At 43.0% G+C, this 23,603-nt stretch overlaps 1 protein-coding gene across 1 annotated transcript in view; it reads left to right on the top strand.

Moving 5' to 3' along the window:
• The window catches only part of ahcy (adenosylhomocysteinase), a 90,063-nt gene that overhangs the window by 61,533 nt on the left and 4,927 nt on the right, over window positions 1–23,603 (top strand). Inside the window, exons 8-9 of the mRNA XM_073062307.1 lie at window positions 3,070–3,187; window positions 10,009–10,203. Of these exons, the coding sequence (XP_072918408.1) occupies window positions 3,070–3,187; window positions 10,009–10,203 (313 nt within the window). The remainder of the gene's footprint in view (window positions 1–3,069; window positions 3,188–10,008; window positions 10,204–23,603) is intronic.

Genomic DNA, 23,603 nt, shown 5'->3' with positions numbered 1-23,603 from the left:
TAAGGAGCCCAAAATTGCACACAATACTCCAAGTGTGATCTCACGAGTGTCTCATAGAGCCCCAACATCACATCCCTCCCTGCTCTTGTATTCTATACCTCTAGAAATGAATGCCAACATTGCATTCGCCGCCTTCACAACTGACTGAACCTGCAGGTTAACCTTTAGGGTATCTTGCACAAAGACTCCCAAGTCCCTTTGCTTCTCTGCATTTTGAATTTGCTCCCCATCTAAATAATACTGTTTATTTCTTCCACCAAAGTGCATGACCATACACTTTCCAACATTGTATTTCATTTGCCATTTTGCCCATTCCCCTAAACTATCTAAGGCTCTCTGTTTCCACAACACTACCTGCTCCTCCACCTATCTTTGTATCATCGGCAAATTAGCCACAAATCCATTAATCCCATTGTCCACATCATTGACAGGCATCATAAAAAGCTATGGTCCCAACACCGACCCCTGTGGAACTCCACTGGTAACCGGCAGCCAGACAGAATACGACTCCTTTATTCCCTCTGTTTTCTGCCAATCAGCCAATGCTCCACCCATGCTAGTAACTCCCCTGTAATTCCATGGGCTGTTATCTTGCTAAGCAGCCTCATGTGCGGCACCTTGTCAGACCTTCTGAAATTCCAAGTACACCACGTCTACTGGATCTCATTTGTCTACCATAAGAACATAAGAAATAGGAGCAGAAGTAGGCCAAAAGGCCCATCGAGGCTGCCCCACTATTCCATAAGATCATGGCCGATCTTTCTATAAACTCAGCCTCCATCTATCTATCTGCCTTTTCCCCATAATCCTTAATTCCCCTACTATGTAAAAATCTATCTAACTGTATCTTAAATGTATTTAGTGAAGAAGCCTCAACTGCATCCCTGGGCAGGGAATTCCACAGATTCACCACTCTCTGGGTAAAACAGTTTCTCCTCATCTCCATCCTAAATTTCTCCCCTGAATCTTGAGGCAATATCCCCTAGTTCTAGTCTTGCCTACCAATGGAAACAACTTTCCTACTTTTATCTTATCCATCCCTTTCAAAATTTTGTATGTTTCTATAAGATCCCCACTCATTCTCTGAATTCCAGAGAGTATAGTCCCAGGTGACTCAATTTCTCCTCATAATTTAATCCTTCATCTCTGGAATCAACTTGGTGAACCTCCTCTGCACTGCCTCCAAAGCTAGTATATCCTTCCTCAAGTATGGAGACCAGAACTGCACACAGTACTCCAGGTGCGGCCTCACCAGTACCAGGTATAGTTGCAGCATGACCTCCCTGCTCTTGAATTCAATTCCTCTAGCAATGAAGGCCAACATCCTGGTTGCCTTCTTAATAACCTTTTGTACCTGCAAGCCAACTTTTTGCGATTCATGCACAAGCACTCCCAAGTCCCTCTGCACAACAGCATGCTGCAATCTTTCACCATTTAAATAATAACTTGCTCTTCTATTATTCCTTCCAAAGTGGATGATCTCGCATTTACCAACGTATTCCATCTGTCAGACCTTGGCCCACTCACTTAACCTATCTATATCCCTCTGCAGACTCCCCACATCTTCTGTACAATTTGCTTTTCCACTCAGTTTAATGTCATCAGCAAATTTTGCTGCGCTACACTCAGTCCCCTCGTCCAAATCATCAATGTAAATGGTAAAGAGCTGCGGGCCCTGCAACGACCCCTGCGGCATTCATAGAACAAAGAACAATACAGCACAGTACAGGCCCTTCGGCCCACAATGTTGTGCCGACCCTTAAACCCTGCCTCCCATATAACCCTCCACTTTACATTCCTCCATATACCTGTCTAGTAGTCTCTTAAATTTCACTAGTGTTTCTGCCTCCACCACTGACTCAGGCAGTGCATTCCACACACCAACCACTATCTGAGTGAAAAACCTTCCTCTAATATCCCCCTTGATATCACTCCACTCACCACTGACTGCCAACTGGAGAAACACCCATTTATACCAACTATCAGTTAACCAATCCACTATCCATGTCAATACACTTCCATGCATCCGTATCTTATTTATAAGTCTCTTGTGCTGCACCTTATTGAACGCCTTCTGGAAATCCAAGTATACGATATCCACCTGTTCCCCTCTATCCACTGCACTCATTATGTCCTCAAAGAACTCCAGTAAGTTTGTCAAACAGGACCTGCCCTTTCTGAATCCATGCTGCTTCTGTGTCAAATGGAACCACTCCTTTCTCAAAGTTTTGCTATTTCTTCCTTAATGACACTTTCAAGCATTTTCCTGACTACAGATGTTAAGTTAGCTGGCCTGTAGTTGCCTGTCTTTTGCCTACATCCTTTTTTAAAAAGTGGCGTGACATTTGCTGACTTCCAACCCTGCTTGTATTTTCCTCAATTAGTCTGGTGATTGAGTTCAAGAGCAGCAAGGTAATGTTGCAGCTCTGTAATACCGCTCTTGGAATATTGTGTTCAGTTCTGGTTGTTCCGTTATAGGAAAGAAGTAGAAGCTTTAGATTTACCAGGATGTGGCCTGGATGACAGCATGTCTTATGAGAGAGGTTGAGCAAGCCAGGGCTTTTCTCTTTGGAGTGAAGGAGGATGAGAGCCGATGATGTGGTGTATAAGATTGAGAGGCATAGATAATAGACAGCCAGTGCCTTTTTCCCCAGGATTGCAATGGCGAACACCAGAAGGAGTCAGTTTTAGGTGAGTGGAGCAAAGTTTAGGGCAGATGTCAGAGGCAGGTGGTGTGTGCCTTTAATGCATTGCCAGGGTTGGCGGTAGAGGATGGTACAAGAAACATTTAAGAGACTCCTTAAATAGGCACGTGGATGTACGAAAGATAGAGGGTTATGGGCTGTGTGAGGGGTGGGGGAGAGAAAGGATTAGATTGTTCATAGAGCAGGTTTAGGTAGGCCACCAAAACTTTGTGGGCTAAAGGGTCTGTACTATGCTGTATGTTCTCTGTTCTAAATTTCTTCTTCCTTAAACTTATATTCTCTGATCACAGATACAACTATGTTTCACTATTTATTGTAACAATGCCATCACAGTTTTGTACATATCAATTTGATCCCTTCTCAGGCATTTTGAACAAATGAAGGATGATTCGATTGTTTGTAACATCGGTCATTTTGATATTGAGCTGGATGTAAAATGGCTGGCTAAGAACGCTGAAAAGAAGGTGAACATTAAACCTCAGGTAGGTTGGCTTTTCTAAGCACTTCACTGTAGAGTGTTCGGCTTTGATCCAGTTCCAACTTGCCCCAATATGGCATAAAGTATTTTTGCAGGATAATTGTCATATCCACTCCTAAAGAGTGCTTTCTCAACAACACGGTGATCAGCAATTAGAGCACAAGTCAGTTGGATAACTTCCATAGAGTGGTCAAAAATTCCAATACATGTAGACCAGGGGTAGGCAACAAATACTGGGATACTATGCTTATCCGGCCTGCGAGCAATTCCCCCCCTTCCCCCATTGAGTGTTTTAGGCGACCACACTAATGGACATGCAAGACGTCTTGTTACACTGGCCCCAGGTTTTGTTTTTTTCCAAACCAAACACTGGTATATACTAATGACAGGAAGGCAGACTACCTTATTAATATGTATTAGATACTCTCCGTGCACGCACAGGTTTTCAGATGATATTGTTCAAATTTGCAAAACAGAAACAGCGTCACTGTATTTTAACAAGAAATCTACGCTAAGTATCCAGATATTTACATGTGCTACGATACTTGTTGAATAATTCGCGTTTCGGAATAAAATCGAAGAAAAAAAATTCCAGTGGCAATGAATGCAAACCACAGGAGGGTAGACACTGAGTGCCGAAATCTCCAAGATATTTGCAGTGAAAGTGAAGGAAATACCCGTGCCAGCTACAAAATATCAAAATGTATTGCAGAAAAGATGAAGCCTTTTACAGATGGAGAGTTTGTCAAAGAATGTTTATTGGCAGTGGTGGATATTGTTTGTCCTGAAAATAAATCTTTATTTGCATCTATCAGCCTGTCAGCAAGAAAGATCACACGGCGAGTTGAAGAAATGTCAGCAGATGTTAAAAGTTGTTTAAGGGATGCCTGCAACGAATTGCAATTTTTTTTTCAATTGCGCTTGATGAGAGCACAGACTTGAGAGACACTGCTCAACTTGCAGTGTTTGTGTGAGGAGTGACCTCAACTCTTCAAATTTTTGAAGAGTTTATTCAATTAATTCCTATTAAGGACACAGTTACTGGAGCAGACATTTTTGAAGCTTTATGAAAAATGTCAGAAATGAAACTTAATGTGTTGAAGCTAAATGGCATCACAACTGATGGGGCACCAGCAATGATGGGACAGAAAAAAGGCATCACATTGCTGCAAGGACAAATGGAAAACGTTGGAATTGCACAGAAACTGGTTAAAATTCATTACATTATCTATCAAGAAGGCATTATGTACCAAGTCTTTGAAATTAAAGGATGTTATGGACATTGCTATGAAGGCAGTGAATCTGATCCTATCTTGTGGATTGAATCATCGCCAGTTTCAGCAGTTTTTGTTGGATATGGAGGCAGAATATGGGGACCTGGCTTATTTCTGCAGTGTACGCTGGCTTAGTCGAGGGTCAATGCTAGAAAGAGTATTTGCATTGCATGAAGAGGTGGCAATATTCCTTGAAAGCAAAAATGAGGATACTTTACATTTTCGTGATCCTGATTGGCTTGCAACCTTGGCATTTCTTGTGGATATTACATCTCATTTAAATAACTTGAATTTACAACTTCAGCTGATTTTTTTTTCCCCTTGATACTTGAGATGTATGGTCATATTGTGCCTTTGAAAGAAAGCTGCAATTGTGAGAGTACCAGCTTCAAAAAGGAAATTGTGCACATTTTTCCACTTTTCGAAAAAGTAAAGCACAAGATCCAGGCATTTTTGTGAATATGGTCCAAGAATTGAGAGAAGAGTTTTCATCTTTTTGCTGATTTTCGCTTGCATGCAAATGAGTTCAAGCTGTTTGCTACTCCATTTGATGTGGAAGTGGACACTGCATCAGAAATTTTTCAAATGGAATTGATTGAGATGCAGTGTGATGACATATTAAGATTGAAATTTCATTCTGAAGATGTGTCAGTGCTTGACTTCTATAGAAAGTATATTCATCCAAGTGGGAAGTATCCTAATTAGTGGACCATGCAAAAAAGATGGCATCATTGTTTGGCAGCACTTGCCTGTGTGAGCGATTATTTTCAAAAAATGAAGCACACCAAGAACCATTTGAAAACAAGATTGACTGATGCCCATCTGGATAATGTCTTGCTCTTGGCATCAACAAGTCTGACACCCAATATTGAGAAGCATTCAAGCAACAAACAGCATCAAGTTTCACATTGATTTATTGACTATTTGCATTAAAATTTTCTTTTTTATTATACTTAATTTACCACCATTCAATGCATCATGTTCATATGTTTTATGTTTAAAGATTCCTTGTATTCTTTTAATAGATTCAAAAGATGCCTTGATTGAAATAAATTGCAACTAAACTGAGTTCTTTGATTACTAATTGGCATCCTTGGTCAAGCACAAATGATTTTTTAGCATGCGTTATTCATTAACTTGAGGCAAAACATAACTAGATATATTTAAATGGATAATTCCTATGTTTAAAGTTTTTTATAGCATTTATTTGGCCCACTGTCCGCTCATTAATATGCGATTGAGCCCTCAGAGGCAAAAAGGTTGCTGACCCCTTGCTACTTGTGAAGTTGGCTAAAGTAAGCAAAAGTTGTACACTTTACACTTTTGGTACAGTCCCTAACTGCAGAATTTGCTTCAAACAAAACAGTTCCTGACAAGCAGATGAACAAGTGTCTAAATCACCTTTCTCAACCTTTTTTTTTCCCTGGAGGAGCTCTTGAAATCATTTTCAGGTTTCTGGGAACCCCTGCATAAAAATTATTATATCTAGAGCTCTCTAAACCTTACCCAACCATGAACTTGTTCAAATGTCCATTAGATGTTGTAATTGTACCCAGCTTTGCACTCTCTTGAGCAACTAGTTGTCTGATTTCCCTGTTCTGTGTGGCCCCTGTGAGCACCCCCCCCCCCACCATTGCCCACTGCTGTCACCTGTGTGTCCGCCTTTTAAACTAGAAAGAATGCAAAGAAACTAAAGTGACGTTAGCCAGTAAAGCAGGAAAAGCTTAAGAAGGCAAGGAATCTTCAACAGTTTTAAATTCGAAGCAAGAAGGCTGTGAGTGGAACAGCTAAGGATTTCCAGAGCGAAGGCATTTTACTACTTGGGGTAAAAGACTGCGCAGGCACATGACGTCAGCCAGTAGAGCGGGAAAAGTTTAAAAGGACTGCCATATCCAGCGGGCAGCAGAATGAGAGGGTAGCAATGTGAGAGGACGTTGGCTCAACGGGCTTAGGCAGTAATGGGTTGAGGTGAGGTAGGTTTACCTGTGTTAATTGCAGAAAGGAAGTATGTGTGTGAGGCCAGTGTTCTGTGCTTGGTGTCAGAATTGGGAAGTCCTGGAGTGTCCCAGCCTCCTGGACAGCCACATCTACACCAGGTGTGTTGAGCTGCAGCTCCTAAGGGATTGCATTAGGGAAATGGAGTTGCAGCTCGATGACCTTCGTCTGGTCAGGGAGAGCGAGGAGGTGAGAAAAAGCAGTTATAGGCAGGTGGTCACACCGGGGCTGCGGGAGACAGACAAGTGGGTAACAGTCAGGAGAGGGAAAGGGAAGAGTCGGGTACTAGAGAGTACCCCTGTGGCTGCCCCCTGAACAATAAGCACTCCTGTTTGAGTACTGCTGGGGGGGACAGCCTACCTGGGGGAAGCAACAGTGGCCGTCCGGCCCTTTAGCTCAGAAGAGTAGGGAAATACTTAGAGATATGATGTGGTGGCCATTAGAGACTTGGATGGCTCAGGGACAGAAATGGTTACTTCAAGTGCCGGGTTTTAGATGTTTCAGAAAGGACAAGGAGGGAGGCAAAAGAGTTGGGGGCTTGGCACTGTTGATCAGATAGTGTTATGGCTGCAGAAAAGGTGGACGCCGTGAAGGTATTGTCTATGGAGTCTCTGTGGGTGGAGGTTAAGAACAGGAAGGGGTCAATTACTTGACTGGGTGTTTTTTATAGGCCGCCCAATTGTAACAGGAATATCGAGGAGCAGATAGGGAAACAGATCCTGGAAAGGTGTAATAATAACAGAGTTGTCATGGTGGGAGATTTCAATTTCCCAAATATCGATTGGCATCTCCCTAGAGATGCCTTGGAGCAAGGGATTTAGATGGGGTGGAGTTTGTTAGGTGTGTTCAAGAAGATTTCTTGACACAATGACTTCATTAAAACCTGGATGGATGAGTATGTGCTATGAAAAGTTGCAGTACATTCCCAAATCAAAAGCCATGGATGAACCAGGAGGTTTGTCATGGAGGGTTATTTCAAGAGTGACAAAACAATTCCAAGCAAGTTTGGTTGGAGGTGACATCGGATGTACGACAACTCTTGACAGTTTGCAGGACATTGCTTCCTACAAAGTGAAACCCAATCGCATGAATGGCAGGGCTGCTTCATCACCAGATGAACTTAACTCCTTTTATGCCCGCTTTGAAAGGAAAAATATAACTACAGCTGTGAAGATCCCTCCTACACCCGGTGACCCTGTGATCTGTCTCAGAGACCAATGACAGGCTGTCCCTCATAAGGCGGAAGGTCCCGATTGAGTACGTGGTAAGGCTCTGAAAACTTGTGCCAACCAGTGGTGGGTATATTTGAGGACATCTTGAACCACATAGCTATGGTTGGAAGTTCCCACCTGCTTCAAAAGGGTAACAATTATACCAGTGCCCAATTAGATGGAGGGTGTACAGGAGTGAGATATACCAGCTAGTTGAGTGTTTTTGCAGCAACAGCCTTGCACTTAGCGTCAGTAAGACGAAAGGTGATAGTGGACTTCAGAAAGTGTAGGACGAATCATTCCTCAGAGGGATCAGAAGTGGAAAGAGTGAGCAATTTCAAGTTCCTGGGCATCAATATCTGAAGCTCTAACTTGGTCCCAGCATGTCAATGTAACAATAAAGATGGCAAGACAGCGGCTATATTTCATTAGGAATTTGAAGAGATGTGGTTTGTCACCTAAAGCACTCAAACTCCTTTAGATGTACTGTGGAGAGCATTCTGACAGGCTGCATCACTGTCTGGTATGGGGGGGGGATGGGGGCCACTGCACAGGACAAAAGAAACTGCAGAAAATTGTAAAAAATTAGTCAGCTCCATCTTGGATACTAGCCTCTTCGAGGAGAGGTGCCTCAGAAAGGTGAAGAAAAAGAACTTCAGGATGTATACTGTATACATTTCTCTGACATTAAATAGACCCATCGAAACCAATATTAAGGACCCCCATCACCCAGGACGTGCCCTCTTCTCATTGTTACTGTCAAGAAGGAGGTACGGAAGCCAGAAAACACACTCAGCGATTCAGGAACAGCTTTTTCCCCCGCCGTCCAATTTCCAAATGGACATTGAACCAATGAACACACCTCCTCACTTCTATTATTTCTGTTTTTGCACTATTTTTAATTTAACTATTTAATATGGATATAGATACTGTAATTTATATTTTATATTAAGTATTGCATTGTACTGCTGCTAAGTTAACAAATTTCATGGCATATCCTGGTGATATTAAACTGATTCTGATTCTAGCAGAAGTTTAGAAAATTGAGATACATAAAGGTAGGTGGTCAGTGTTTTTCTCAGGACAAATGTCCTACTGGTTAGTTAACTAAATTCGTAAGCTGTGGCATGCTGTGCTGGAAAAATGGCAACTCTTGTGGCTGACCCAGCACATTCAATTTCTATTGACTAATGGTGCAAACAACACATTTCACTATGTTTTGATGTACATGTGACAAAATAGGCTAATCTTCATCGTTACTAGAGGGCATAGCTTTAGATGAGATGTGCATCATGGTGGGTACCTGAAACTTGCTGCCAGCTGTGGTTGAGGAAGCAGACAATAGTAGCATTTAAGAGGTATTTACATTGGCTCTTAAACATACAAGACATGAAGATGGGTGAAGGGGCAGATAGTTTTGAGGAAGTAGAGAGGCAATAGAAGGACACAGATTAGAAGAACGGGCAAAGAAATGGCAGAGGGAATACAATGTCAGGAAGTGTATGGTCATGCACTCTGGTAAAAGAAATGAAATGGTTGACTATTTCCTAAATGTAGAGAAAATAGAAAAACTGAGGTGCAAAGGGATTTGGAGTCCTTGTGCAGGATTCCCTAAAGGTTAGTTTGCAGGTTGAGTCTGTGGTGAAGAAGGCAAATGTAATGTTAACATTCATATGAAGAGGACTAGAACATTAAAACAAGGATGCAATGTTGGGACTTTATAAAGCACAAGTGAAGTCTCACTTGGACTACTGTGAGCAGGTTTGGCACCCTGTCGTAGAAAGGGTGTGCTGACATGGGAAGGGGTTCACAGGAAGTATGCGAAAATGATTTCAGGATCATATGGCCTGTCATAGAAGTTTTTTGATGGCTTTGAGCCTGTATTTACAAGAATGAGGGGTGACCTCATTGACACCTAAAGAATGGTGAAAGGCTTTGACAGAGTGGAGAGGATGTTTCCTATGGTGGGAGAGTTGAAGGCCAAGGGACACGGCCTTAGAATAGAGGGCTGTTCTTTAAGAATAGAGATGAGGAGGAATTTCTTTAGCCAGAGAGTAGTGAATCTCTGGAATTCTTTGATTTTGCTAGATCCTTGATTGGTCAGGACATGAAGGGTTGTGGGGTGAAAGCAGGAGAAGTCATGATGAAATGGTGGAGCAGACTTGATGGGTAAATGGCCAAATTTTGCTCCTATATCTTGTAAGGTGGCCACTGAGTACATCAGTGTAGATTGTGGCAGTTGTTGACCGTAATGTGGAGTAAGCACATTCTGTTTTAGTTACTTCGGATAATATCCACATTATTACTGTTTCAGTTTGTTCCAACTTGTGTGCTTTTGCTCACAGGTGGATCGCTACCAGCTGAAGAATGGTAATCATATCATCGTTCTCGCTGAAGGTCGCCTGGTAAATCTGGGCTGTGCGATGGGACATCCCAGCTTTGTGATGAGCAACTCCTTCACCAACCAGGTTCTGGCACAAATTGAGCTGTGGAGCAATCCTGACAAGTACCCAGTGGGGATACACTTCATACCAAAGAAGGCAAGTCTACTTTGAACTATATTTGATAAGTTTTAATTTTATGATGTTTACATAGGAATGTATAGTTCACATTACTGAGTCATAGGAAAATATAGTAGAAATTGGCCTTTCATACCTCTACCATGTATCTATCTAAACTTCTCCTAAGCTTTCATATCAAGCTAGCAGCTTATTCCACACTCTCACCATGCTCCTGAGTGAAGAAGTTTCCTCTCATGTTCCCCTTAAACTTTTTACCTTTCACCCTTAACCCATGACCTCTAGTTGTAGTCCCACCCAACCTCAGTGGAAAAAGCCTGCTTGCCTTTACCCTTCCTATACCCCTCATAATTTGTATACCTCTGTCAAACCTCTCATTTCTATGTTCCAAGGAATAAAGTCCTAACTTATTCAGTCTTCCTTTATAACTCAGATCCTTCAGTCTAGGCAACATCCTTTTAAATTTTCATTGTACTCTTTCAACCTTATTTGCATCTTTTATGTAGGTAGGTGACTAAAACTGTACACAATACTCAAAATTATGCCTCACCAGCATCTTGTACAACTTCAACATAACATCCCATCTCTTGTACTCAGTATGTTGATTCACAAAGGCCCATCTGCCTAAAGGATTGCTTATGACCCTATCCACTTGTAACATCACCTTCAATTAATTATGGACCTGAATTCCCAGATTCCTTTGTTCTACCACTCCTCAGTGTCCTACTGTTCACTGAAAAACGTACCCTTGTTGTTCCTTCCGAAATGCAACACCTCCCACTTGCCTGCGTTAAATTCGGTTTGTTGTTTTTCCAGCTGGTCCAGATCCCACTGCAAGTCCTTCTTCGCTGTTCACTACATCCCCAATCTTGGTGTCATCTGCACTTTGCTGATCCAGTTAACCCCATTATCATCCAGATCATTGGGTTGGATGACAAGCAATAATGAGCCCAACACCGTATCCTGCGGCACTCCAGTCAGAGTCAACTACCTAATTCCACTCTCTGGCTGCTTCTGCATGGTCAATGTCTAATCTAATTTACTACCTCATCTTAAATGCCAAGCGACAGAACCCTCTTTACCAATCTCCCATGAGCGACCTTATCATAGGCCTTGCTAAAGTCCATGTAGACAACAACCATTGCCTTATGTTTGTTAACTTTTCTGGTGTGAGGAATCTGGAGCAGCAGCTGAATGACCTTCGACTCATAAGGGAGAATGAGGCAGTCATAGATGAGAGCTACAGGGAGGAAGTCACACCTAGACTGCCGGAAGCAGGTCGTTGGGTGACAGTCCGGGGGGGGGGGAAGCGAAGGAGAGTAGACAGGTAGTGCAGAACACCCCTGTAGCCATTCCCCTGAATAATAAGTTTACCGTCCTGGATGCTGTTGGCGAGGATGACCGACCAGGTGTGAGCCACGGTGGCAGGGCCTCTGGCACTGAGTCTGACCCTGTGGTGCAGAAGGATGGGACAGAGAAGAGGAGAGCTTTCGTCATTGGAGACTCTATAGTCAGGGGAGCAGACAGGAGATTTTGTGGATGTGAGAAGGAAACCCACATGGTTTGTTGCCTCCCAGTGCCAGGGTCCGGGATGTCTCTGACCGGGTGCGTGACATCCTGGTACGAAAGGGAAAGCAACCAGAAGTCATGATACATGTTGGGACCAACGACATAGACAGGAAGAGGGATGAGGTCCTGAAGTGTGAGTTTCGGGAACTAGGCAGAAGGCTGAAGAACAGGACCTCAAGGGTGGCGTTCTCAGGATTGCTGCCAGTGCTACGTGATAGTGATGGTAAGAATTGGAGGAGATGGCAGTTGAATGCGTGGCTGAGGAGTTGGTGCAGGGTTTTAGATTCTTGGATCATTGGGATCTCTTCTGGGGAAGGTGGGACCTGTACAGATTGGATGGGTTGCACCTGAACTTGAGGGGGAGCAATATCCTTGCAGGTAGGTTTGCTAGCATGGTTCGGAAGGGTTTAAACTAATTTGCAAGGGGGATGGGACCCGGAGCGATAGAGCAGTGAAAGAAGTGCATGGAGTAAAGGCAGATCTAACATATAGAGAGGCTTTGAGGAAAGAGAAGCAGAATAAAGGGTGTAAAGGTAGTAAGGTAGAAGGGCTAAAGTGTGTGTACTTCAATGCAAGAAGCATCAGGAACAAAGGTGATGAACTGAGAGCTTGGATACATACATGGAATTATGATGTAGTGGCCATTATGGAGACTTAGCTGACACCACTGCAGGAATGGATTCTGAATATTCCTGGATTTCAGTGCTTTAAAAGGGATAGAGAGAGGGGAAAGGGGGGGGGGGGAAGGGAAGGAGGGGTGGCATTACTGGTCAGGGATACTATTACAGCTACAGAAAGGGTGGGTAATGTAGCAGGATCCTCTTTTGAGACAGTATGGGTGGAAGTCAAGAACAGGAAGGGAGCAGTTACTCTACTGGGGTTACTGTTATACAGTTACTCTACTCTATAGGCCCCCTGGTAGCAGCAGAGATACCGAGGAGCAGATTGGGAGGCAGATTTTGGAAAGGTGCAAAAATAACAGGGTTGTTATCATGAGTGACTTTAACTTCCCTAATATTGATTGGCACTTGATTAGTTCCAAGGGTTTAGATGGGCCAGAGTTTGTTAAGTGTGTCCAGGATGGATTCCTGTCACAGTATGTTGACAGGCCGACTAGGGGGAATGCCATACTAGATCTAGTATTAGGTAACGAACTGGGTCAGGTCACAGATCTCTCAGTGGGTGAGCATCTGGGGGACAGTGATCACCGCTCCCTGGCCTTCAGCATTATTATGGAAAAGGATAGAATCAGAGGACAGGAAAATTTTTAATTGGGGAAGTGCAAATTATGAGGCTATAAGGCTAGAACTTGCGGGTGTGAATTGGGATGATGTTTTTGCAGGGAAATGTACTATGGACATGTGGACGATGTTTAAGGATCTCTTGCAGGATGTTAGGGATAAATTTGTCCCGGTGAAGAAGATAAAGAATGGTAGGGTGAAGGAACCATGGGTGACAAGTGAGGTGGAAAATCTAGTCAGGTGGAAGAAGGCAGCATACATGAGGTTTAGGAAGCAAGGATTAGATGGGTCTATTGAGGAATATAGAGTAGCAAGAAAGGAGCTTAAGAAGGGGCTGAGAAGAGCAAGAGGGGCATGAGAAGGCCTTGGTGAGTAGGTTGAAGGAAAACCCCAAGGCATTCTGCAATTATGTGAACAAAAAGGATGACAGGAGTGAAGGTAGGATCGATCAGAGATAAAAGTAGGAAGATGTTCCTGGAGGCTGTGGAAGTGAGCGAGGTCCTCAATGAATACTTCTGTTCGGTATTCACCACTGAGAGGGAACTTGATGAAGGTGAGGACAATATGAGTGAGGTTGATGTTCTGGAGCATGTTGATATTAAGGGAGAGGAGGTGTTTGGAGTTGTTAAAATACATTAGGACGGATAAGTCCCCGGGGCCCGCTGGAATATTCCCCAGGCTGCTCCACGAGGCGAGGGAAGAGATTGCTGAACCTCTGGCCAGGATCTTTATGTCCTCGTTTTCCACGGGAATGGTACTGGAGGATTGGAGGGAGGCGAATGTTGTCCCCTTGTTCAAAAAAGGTAGTAGGGATAGTCCAGGTAATTATAGACCAGTGAGCCTTACGTCTGTGGTGGGAAAGCTGTTGGAAAAGATTCTTAGAGATGGGATCTGTGGGCATTTAGAGAATCATGGTCTGATCAGGGACAGTCAGCATGGCTTTGTGAAGGGCAGATCGTGTCTTACAAGCCTGATAGAGTTCTTTGAGGAGATGACCAGGCATATAGATGAGGGTGGTGCAGTGGATGTGATCTACATGGATTTTAGTTAAGGCATTTGACAAGGTTCCACACGGTAGGCTTATTCAGAAAGTCAGAAGGCATGGGATGCGGGTAAGTCTGGCCAGGAGGATTCAGAATTGGCTTGCCTGCAGAAGGCAGAAGGTCGTGGTGGAGGGAGTACATTCAGATTGGAGGGTTGTGACTAGTGGTGTCCCACAAGTATCTGTTCTGGGACCTCTACTTCTCGTGATTTTTATTAACGAGCTGAATGTGGGGGTAGAAGGGTGGGGTTGGCAAGTTTGCAGATGACACAAAGGTTGGTGGTGTTGTAGATTGTGTAGAGGATTGTCGAAGATTGCAGAGAGACGTTGATAGGATGCAGAAGTGGGCTGAGAAGTGGCAGATGGAGTTCAACCCGGAGAAGTGAGGTGGTACACTTTGGAAGGACAAACTCCAAGGCAGAGTACAAAGTAAATGGCAGGATACTTGGTAGGTGGAGGAGCAGAGGGATCTGGGGGTACATGTCCACAGATCCCTGAAAGTTGCCTCACAGGTAGATAGGGTAGTTAAGAAAGCTTATGGGGTGCTAGCTTTCATAAGTCGAGGGATAGAGTTTAAGAGATGCGATGTAATGATGCAGCTCTATAAAACTCTAGTTAGGCCACACTTGGAGTACTGTGTCCAGTTCTGGTTGCCTCACTATAGGAAGGATGTGGAAGCATTGGAAAGGGTACAGAGGAGATTTGCCAGGATGCTGCCTTGTTTAGAGAATATGGATTATGATCAGAGATTAAGGGAGCTAGGGCTTTACTCTTTGGAGAGGAGAAGGTTGAGAGGAGACATGATAGAGGTGTACAAGATATTAAGAGGAATAGACAGAGTGGACAGCCAGCGCCTCTTCCCCAAGACACCACTGCTCAGTACAAGAGGACATGGCTTTAAGGAAAGGGGAGGGAGGTTCAGGGGGGATATTAGAGGAAGGTTTTTCACTCAGAGTGGTTGGTGCGTGGAATGCACTGCCTGAGTCAGTGGTGGAGGCAGATACACTAGTGATGTTTAAGAGACTACTAGACAAGTATATGGAGGAATTTAAGGTGGGGGGTTATATAGGAGGCAGGGTTTGAGGGTCAGCACAACATTGTGGGCCAAAGGACCTGTAATGTGCTGTACTATTCTATGTTCTATGTTAATTTCCTCAAATTCTATTACCGTAGATTCCGGATTTTAAGCCGCTACTTTTTTCCCACATTTTGAACAGCTTTGAACTCTGCGGCCTTTAATACGGAGCGGCTAATGCATTATTCTTTTTCATGCCGCCAAAAACATTTTGCCTCGTAACAGTAGACCAATAAAATTGATGAGTAGTTCACAGAGGTCCAATGAAATTGTACGATAAATCAAGCGCACTTTCACAATTAAATTATTGTAAATCAGTCATTTGTACTCACCCTCATCAACATGGAAAACACTCGAAGAAAAGCATTGTGCTGCCTTTATGGCAGTTATTTAGTTTATAATATTTTCGCTTAGTAATTCATTTTCTAGTTAAAGTTAGAAGAGTTTTAACTATATTTGTTTTCTGTACTACATCGCGGGATGCTATGACGTCACACCCGGTTTCGCCGCGTCTTGTGGGATACCGGTTTGCGATAAACGGGAAGGAGGGGGGCGAGCAGCGGAGCGAAAACGCTGCTTTTAAGTTAAAGGCGATCAATAACTTTTCCTGGTAGGCTGCAGTATATATATTTTTTACCAGTCGTTAGGAGATATTGGAATGTTGTTCAGTAAAGAAGTATACGCAACGTATATTTAAAAGTAGCCGCGTTACAGGCACGGTTCGAAAAAAAGCATTTGCAATATGTATTTGTTTATGTTACCATATGGATTTAATTAAAAGTTAAAAAATCCTCACGTGTAATATCTTTCTGTGTAAATATCTCATATTACAACGTGGGACACCTGCGGCTGAAAATCCGGTGCGGCCTAAAATCCGGTGCGGCCTGTACAAGTAAAAAATTGATTTTATTTCTAAAATTAGAGCCAGCGGCTTTTAATCAGGTGCGCTCTGTAGTCCGGAATCTACGGTAGATTGATTAGAGACTACCTACCATTAACAAAGCCATACTGGTTAACCCTATTCAGTCCAGGTCCATACAAATACTCCTGTCTGGTCCCTGAGAATATCTTCCAATAATTTTCCCACTACTGATGTCAGGCTCACAGGCCTGTAATTTCCTGGCTTTTTAAAAATTTCTTATTTACAGCCTTAAACAGCTGAACAAAATTAGCTATCGTCAAATCCTCTACCACCTGCTCTCAGTGAGAGAGCATTTTGGATATACAGGTGGCCCCTGTTTTTTGAAAGTTCGCTTTATGACACCTCGCTGTTACGTAAGACCTACATTAGTACCTGTTTGCGCTAACCAGAGGATTTTCGCTTTTACAAAAAAGGATGCCCGCTTTATATGTGTGTTTACCCCAAGAAAGACTGCCATGACCGTGAAGCCTTGTGCAGGCAGTTGTTTGCGTATGTGTGTATGTGCCAATTTTTTTTTCCCTTCTCCAAATCGATTTTGGCTCTGGTCTTCCCGATTTTGATAAGTGAAATTGCATCGTACATACAATATTTTTACTTTTATAAGCTGTATAGTTATCATGTCATTCCTGCTTTTACTATATGTTAGTATTTTAGGTTTTATGTGTGATTCGGTAGGTTATTTTTTGGGTCTGGGAGCGCTCAAAAAATTTTTCCCATATAAATTAATGGCAATTGCTTATTTGCTTTATGACATTTCAGCTTACAAACGGTTTCATAGGAATGCTCCACGTTCGGATAGTGGGGGGAACCTGTAGTGATCACAATTCTCTCTCCTTTACAATAGACAATAAACAATAGTGGATAACCTCACACTTATTCACATTACCCTAGCATTGGAGAGGGATAGGAACAGACAAGTTAGGAAAGTGTTTAATTGGAGTAAGGGGAAATGTAAGGCTATCAGGCAGGAACTTGGAAGCATAAACTGGAAGCAGATGTTCTCGGGAAAATGTACGGCATAAATGGCGCAAATGTTCCGGGGATATTTGTGAGGTGTTCTGCATAGGTACACTCCAATGAGATGGAAAAGATGGTAGGGTACAGGAACGGTGGTGTACAAAGGTTGGTGTAAATCTTGTCAAGAAGAAAAGAAAAGCTTACAAAAGGTACAAAAAACTAGGTAATGGTAGAGAGCGAGAAGATAAGACTAGCAGGAAGGAGCTTAAGAATGAAATTAAGAGAGCCAGAAGGGGCCATGAGAAGGCCTTGGCGGGCAGGATTAAGGAAAACCCCAAAGCATTCTCCAAGTATGTGAAGAGCAAGAGGATAAGGCCTGAGAGAATTGGACCAATCAAGTGTGACAGTGGAAAAATGTGTATGGAACCGGAGGAGATAGTTGAGGTACTTAATGAATACTTTGCATCAGTATTCTCTACAGAAAAAGATCTTGGCAATTATAAGGATGACTTACAGCATACCAAAAAGCTTGAGCATATAGATATTAAGAAAGAGGATGTGCTGGACCTTTTGGAAAGCAAGTTGGATAAGTCATCGGGACTGGGTAAGATGTACCCCAGGCTACTGTGGGAGGCAAAGGAGGAGATTGCTGAGCCTCTGGCAATGATCTTTGCATCATCAATGGGGATGGGAGAGGTTCTGGAGGATTGGAGGGTTGTTGTTCCCTTATTCAAGAAAGGGCTTGGAAATAGCCCAGGAAATTATATACCCATTAGTCTTAAGTGGTTGGTAAGTTGATGGAAAAGATCCTGAGAGGCAGGATTTATGAACATCGAATATGATGGCAGAATATAGTATTAATGGTAAGACTCTTGGCGGTGTGGAGAATCAGAGGGATCTTGGGGTCCGAATCCATAGGGCACTCAAAGCTGTTGCACAGGTTGACCCTGTGATTCAGAAAGCATACGGTGCATTGTCCTTCATCAATCATGGGATTGAGTTTAGGAGCCGAGAGGTAATGTTACAGCTATATAGGACCCTCGTCAGACCCCACTTGGAGTACCGTGCTCAGTTCTGGTCACCTCACTACAGGAAGGATGTGGAAGCTATAGAAAGGGTGCAGAGGAGATTTACAAGGATGTTGCCTGAATTGAGGAGCATGCCTTATGAGAATAGGTTGAGTGAACTCAGCCATTTTTCCTTGGAGTGACGGAGGATGAGAAGTGACCTAATAGGTATATAAGATGATGAGAGGCATTGATCATGTGGATAGTCAGGATTTTCCCCCAGGGCTGAAATGGCTAGCATGAGGGCACAGTTTTAAAGTGCTTGGAAGTAGGTACAGAGGAGATATCAGGGGTAGGTTTTTTACGCAAAGGGTGGTGAGTGTGTGGAATAGGCTGCCAGCGACGGTGGTCGACGCGGATATGATAGGGTCTTTTTAAGGGACTCCTGGACAAGTATATAGAGCTCAGAAGAATTGAGGTAATTTCTCAGGTAAGGACATGTTTGGCATAGTTTTGTGGGCTGAAGGGCCTGTATTGTGCTCTAGGTTTACTATGTTTCTAACATTTGGAGAGGCATAATAGGAATAGTCAGCATGGCTTTGTCACAGGCAGGTTGTCTTACAAGCCTGATTGAATTTTTTGAGGATGTGACTAAACACATTGAAGGAAGAGCAGTAGATGTAGTGTATATGGATTTCAGCAAGGCTTATTGAGAAAATAAGGAGGCATGGGATCCAAGGGAACCTTGCTTTGTGGATCCAGAACTGGCTTGCCCACAGAAGGCAAAGAGTGGTTGTAGATGGGTCATATTCTGCATGGAGGTCAGTCACCAGTGGTGTGCCTCAGGGATCTGTTCTGGGACACTTACTGTTTGTGATTTTTATAAATGACCTGGATGAGGAAGTGGAGGGATGTGTTAATGAATTTGCTGATGACACAAAGGTTGGAGGTGTTGTGGATAGTGTGGAGGGCTGTCAGAAGTTGCAATGGAGTATTGATAGGATGCAAAACTAGGCTGAGAAGTGGCAGATGGAGTTCAACCCAGATAAGTGTGAGATGGGTCATTTTGGTAGCTCAAATATGATGACAAAATATAGTAACATATGCAGTCGGCCCTCCTTATCCGCGGGGGATTGGTTCCAGGACCCCCCGCGGATACTAAAATTTGCAGATGCTCAAGTCTCTTATTTAACATGCATCAGTGCGGTGGTCTTTAGGTCCCAGCGGAACCCCGGACTTTATTTAACATGCCTCCGTGCGGTTGACATTAGGACCTGGCAGCGCAGCTCTGAATCCACAGTGTTTCTGTTCACAAAAATAATCACGATTGAAAATAATGTGGAAGTAAAAGCGATCGGAAAGAGGTGAAACTCCATCGGTCATTGGAAAAGCGTTAGGCTACAGTCGGTCAACGATCGGAACAATTTTAATGGAGAATGTGAAAGGCCCTGCCCCGATGAAAGCTACAATTATTACTAAGCAACGCAGTGGTTAAATTATTGAAATACGTATGTTTCTTAATTGTTTTTTATGCATAGAAAGGTAAAATATGTACTATATACTAAGAAAAACATTTGACTAACTGACGTTAAATGATACCTGATGTACCTGTTCCGACTTCAAATCCGACAAAGACGGACTCAGGAATGGTACTCATTCATCACCCGGGGACTGCCTGTACTTTTAAGTCATTTCTAGATTACTATAATACCTAATACAATGTAAATGCTATGTAAATAGTTGTTATACTGTATTGTTTAGGGAATAATGACAAGAAAAAACAGTCTGTATATGCTCAAGCAACGAGTGCTGGAGAGAGAACTTCCGGGGTTTTCCCGATCCGCGGTTGGTTGAATCTGCACATACGGAATCCGCGGATAAGGAGGGCTGACTGTAGAATATATAGTAGGTTCATGGAACTTAGAAAAATAGAGGCCTGTAGGTAACCCTAGGTAATTTCTAAAGTATATATTCGGCAGAGCATTGTGGGCCGAAGCGCCTGTGTTGTGCTGTAGGTTTTCTATGTTTCTACCTCCCCTGTTCATAAGGATGATTTAAGTATCTCTGCTAGGGCCCCTGCAATTTCAGCACTTGTCCACCATAGCATCTGAGAGAACACCGTGTCAGGCCAGAGGATTTATCCACCCTAATTTGCTTCAAGGCAGTGAACACCGCCTCTGTAATCTGTATCAGGTCCATAATCTCACTGCTGCTTTGCCTCACTTCTGTAGGATTGTCTGCTTTGCAAGTAAATACAGATGTAAAAAGTCCATTCAGCATCTCCTTCATCTCTTGATTCCAAGCACATATAGCAGCAAGAAAAAGTTTGTGAACCCTTTGCAGTTACCTGGCTGTGTGCATTCTGTGAACTTCTCGGGCTGTACTTGATCTGGTATTTGGAAGTGAACCTGATTATGTGTCAGATCTCGGTGGGAGAGCATTTTGGAGGTAGTGATCACAACTCTATCTCCTATAGCATAATGTTGGAGAGGGATAGCAGCAGACAATTTGAGAAAACATTTAACTGGTGTAGGGGGAAATATGATGCTATTTCACAGGAACTTGGCAACGTAAATTGGACACAGATGTTCTCAGGGAAATGGCAGAAATGTGGCAAATGTTCAAGGAACATTTGCATGGAATTCTGCATAGGTAAATTCCATTGAGGCAGGGAAAGGATGGTAGGGTAAAAGTACCATGGTGTACAAAGGATGTGGAAAATCTAGTAAAGAAAAGCTTACAAAAGGTTCAAGAAATGAGGTATTGTTAGAGGTCTAGAAATTTACAAGGGTGCCAGGAAGCAGCTCAAGAATGAAACTGGAGAGCCAGAAGGGGCCATGAGAAGGCCTTGGCAAGCAGGATTAAGGAAAACCCCAGGGCATTCTACAAGTATGTGAAGAGCAAGAGGATGAGCCGTATGAGAACAGGACCAATCAGCTGCGATAGCAGAAATGTGTGCATGGAGTCGGAGGAGGTAATGGAGGTACTTAATACATACTTTGCTTCAGTATTCACCTGTGAAAAGGGCCTTGGCAATTGTGGAGATGACTTACAGTGGGCTGAAACGCTTGAGTGTATAGACATTAAGAAAGAGAATGGAACTGCTGGAACTTTTGAAAGGTATTAAGTTAGTTAAGTCGCTGAGTCCTGATAAGATGTACCCCAGGCTACCGTGGGAAGCAAAGGAGGAGATTGTTGAGTTTCTGACTCATTGGGGACAAGAGAAGTACTGGAGGATTGGTGGGTTGCAAATGTTGTCCCTCTCTTCAAGAAGGAACAGTGACCAGTGAGTCTTTTTTCAGTGGTGGGCAAGTTGTTGAAGATCCTGAGAGTAGCTTGTGTCTGTCTCTCTGTGTGTGTGTGTGTGTGTGTGTGTGTCTGTCTCTCTCTCTCTCTCTCTCTCTCTCTCTCTCTCTTTTCCCCCTCCCCTGAGCAGTGGATGTAGTATATATGGATTTCAGTAAGGCATTTGATAAGGTTCCCAATGCGAGGCTCATTCATAAAGTCAGGAGGCATGGGCTCCAAGGAGATCTTGCTTTGTGGATACAGAGCTGCCAAAGGGTTTCGAACCGAAACGTCAACTGTACTCTTTTCCTTGGTGCTGCCTGGTCTGTTGAGTTCTTTCAGTAGTGTGTGCGTGTGTTGCCCTTCTTTTAGCTTCCTGATTTCTGAAGCGTTCTCTTATATTTGTATTCCATTTGTTCCTACCTGTTATGCACCAAGTTCACTCAACCTATTCTCATAAGGCATGCTCCCCAATCCAGGCAACATCCTTGTAAATCTTTTTTGTTTAAACTATGGCCTCAACATCTCTTGAAATCAATAGTTCCCTACACCTGTTATCTTTAGTTTTTATGCTGATACGCACATGCAAGTTTTGTACTCTTAACATTTCACTTTTGAACTCTTCCCACTTACCAAGTATACTTTTGCCAGTAAACAGCTTGTCCCAATCCACACTTGCCAGAGCTCTTGATACCATTAAAATTGGCTTTTCTCTAGTCTAGAATCTCAACCCATGGACCAGATATATCTATTTGCGAATTTACTTTGTATCTAGTGATCATAATGCCGTTAGTTTCAAAGAGTTCCTCTACATAAGCTTGCAACCTGCCCTGTCTCATTCCCTAATAGCAGATCAAGTATCACACTTTTTCTCCTTGGGACCTCTACACACTGATTAAGGAAACCTTCCTGAACACCTTTGACAAACCCTAACGCCATCTATTCCTTTTACAGTATAGTAGTCCCAGTCAATATGCAGAAAGTTTAAAATCACCTACTACAACCACTGTTTCTTGCAACAGTTTGAAATCTCTCTACAAATTTTAAACACAAAGTCTGCAGATGCTGGAAATCCAAAGCAACACACAATGATGCAGGAACTCAGCAGGAAGGAAGCATCTATGAAAATGAATCCATATTTATCAATATTTCGGTCTGAGACACTTCAAGACAAATTCTCTACAAGTTTGTTCCTCCAAGTCCTACGGACTGTGGGTGCCCCATAATATAGCCCCGTTAATGTTGTAGTACCTTTCTTATTCCTTAGTTCCACCCATAAAGCCTCATTAAATGAGTTTTCCAGTCTGTTTTGACTGAGCACTGCTGTGAGATTTCTCTAACTAATAATGCCACTCCCCCTTTAATCTGTCATGTCTAAAACAGTGGAACCCTGGAATATTGAGCTGCCAGCCCTGCCCCTCCTGTAACCAAGTCTTACTGATGGCTACAATATCATAATTCCATGTGTTGAGCCATTCCCTGGGCTCACCTGCCTTTCCTACAATGCTACTTGTGTTGAAATATATGCAGCTCAAAACATTGCTCAACTTTTTGATTCCTGATTTTTGTCTGAGGTCTTGAAATCTGTCTCCACCAACTGTCTGGCACTCATTCCCATCCCCCTGCAGTGCTTTGCTTAAAGTTAATCATTTGAAACGTCATTTTTTTTAAACAAATGTAGTAGCCAGTCTACTTCTGACAACTCTATAAATAACAAAGAAATGTATGGCCGAATATGGTAGGTTGATGGTTGTCAGAATCAGCTTTGTACTGGAAGACATCGGAGCAGTATTAGGCCATGCTAATCAATTGACCTCGCTAATCAAGAACCTGTGCTTTAAACAGTCTCCTCAGCCATCTGGTAATGAATTCCACAGGTTCACCACACCCTGAATCAGAATGTCCCTCAAAAGACGTCACTCTTTTAAGCCTTTCAATATTCGATAGGCTACAATGATCCCCCTTCGTTCTTGACTCCAGGTAAAGATCCTGAACCATCACACTGTCCTCTGGATCCTGTCTAATGCCAGCATAGCCTTTCCCAAGTAAAGGCCCAAAGCTGCTTACAGCAGTCTGACCAATTCCTTATGCCTTGGTGTTTGTTATTGATGTGGAATGTGTTTTACAACAGTACTGTACAAAGGCATAACAATAATATAATTTGCAAAATAACACAAAAAATCAGTGAAGTGGTGTTCATGCATCATTTGGAAATCTGATGGTGGAGAAGAACTGTTTCTGAATCATTGAGTCTTCAGGGTTCTGGTGCTTTTCCCCCCACCACCCAGCTACATGAGAAGTAATTCACAGCAACTGATTACCC

Source organism: Hemitrygon akajei, chromosome 11 (assembly GCF_048418815.1).
Source record: "Hemitrygon akajei chromosome 11, sHemAka1.3, whole genome shotgun sequence".
NCBI classification, from domain to species: domain Eukaryota; kingdom Metazoa; phylum Chordata; class Chondrichthyes; order Myliobatiformes; family Dasyatidae; genus Hemitrygon; species Hemitrygon akajei.
This window is presented reverse-complemented; position numbering and strand designations above follow the sequence as displayed.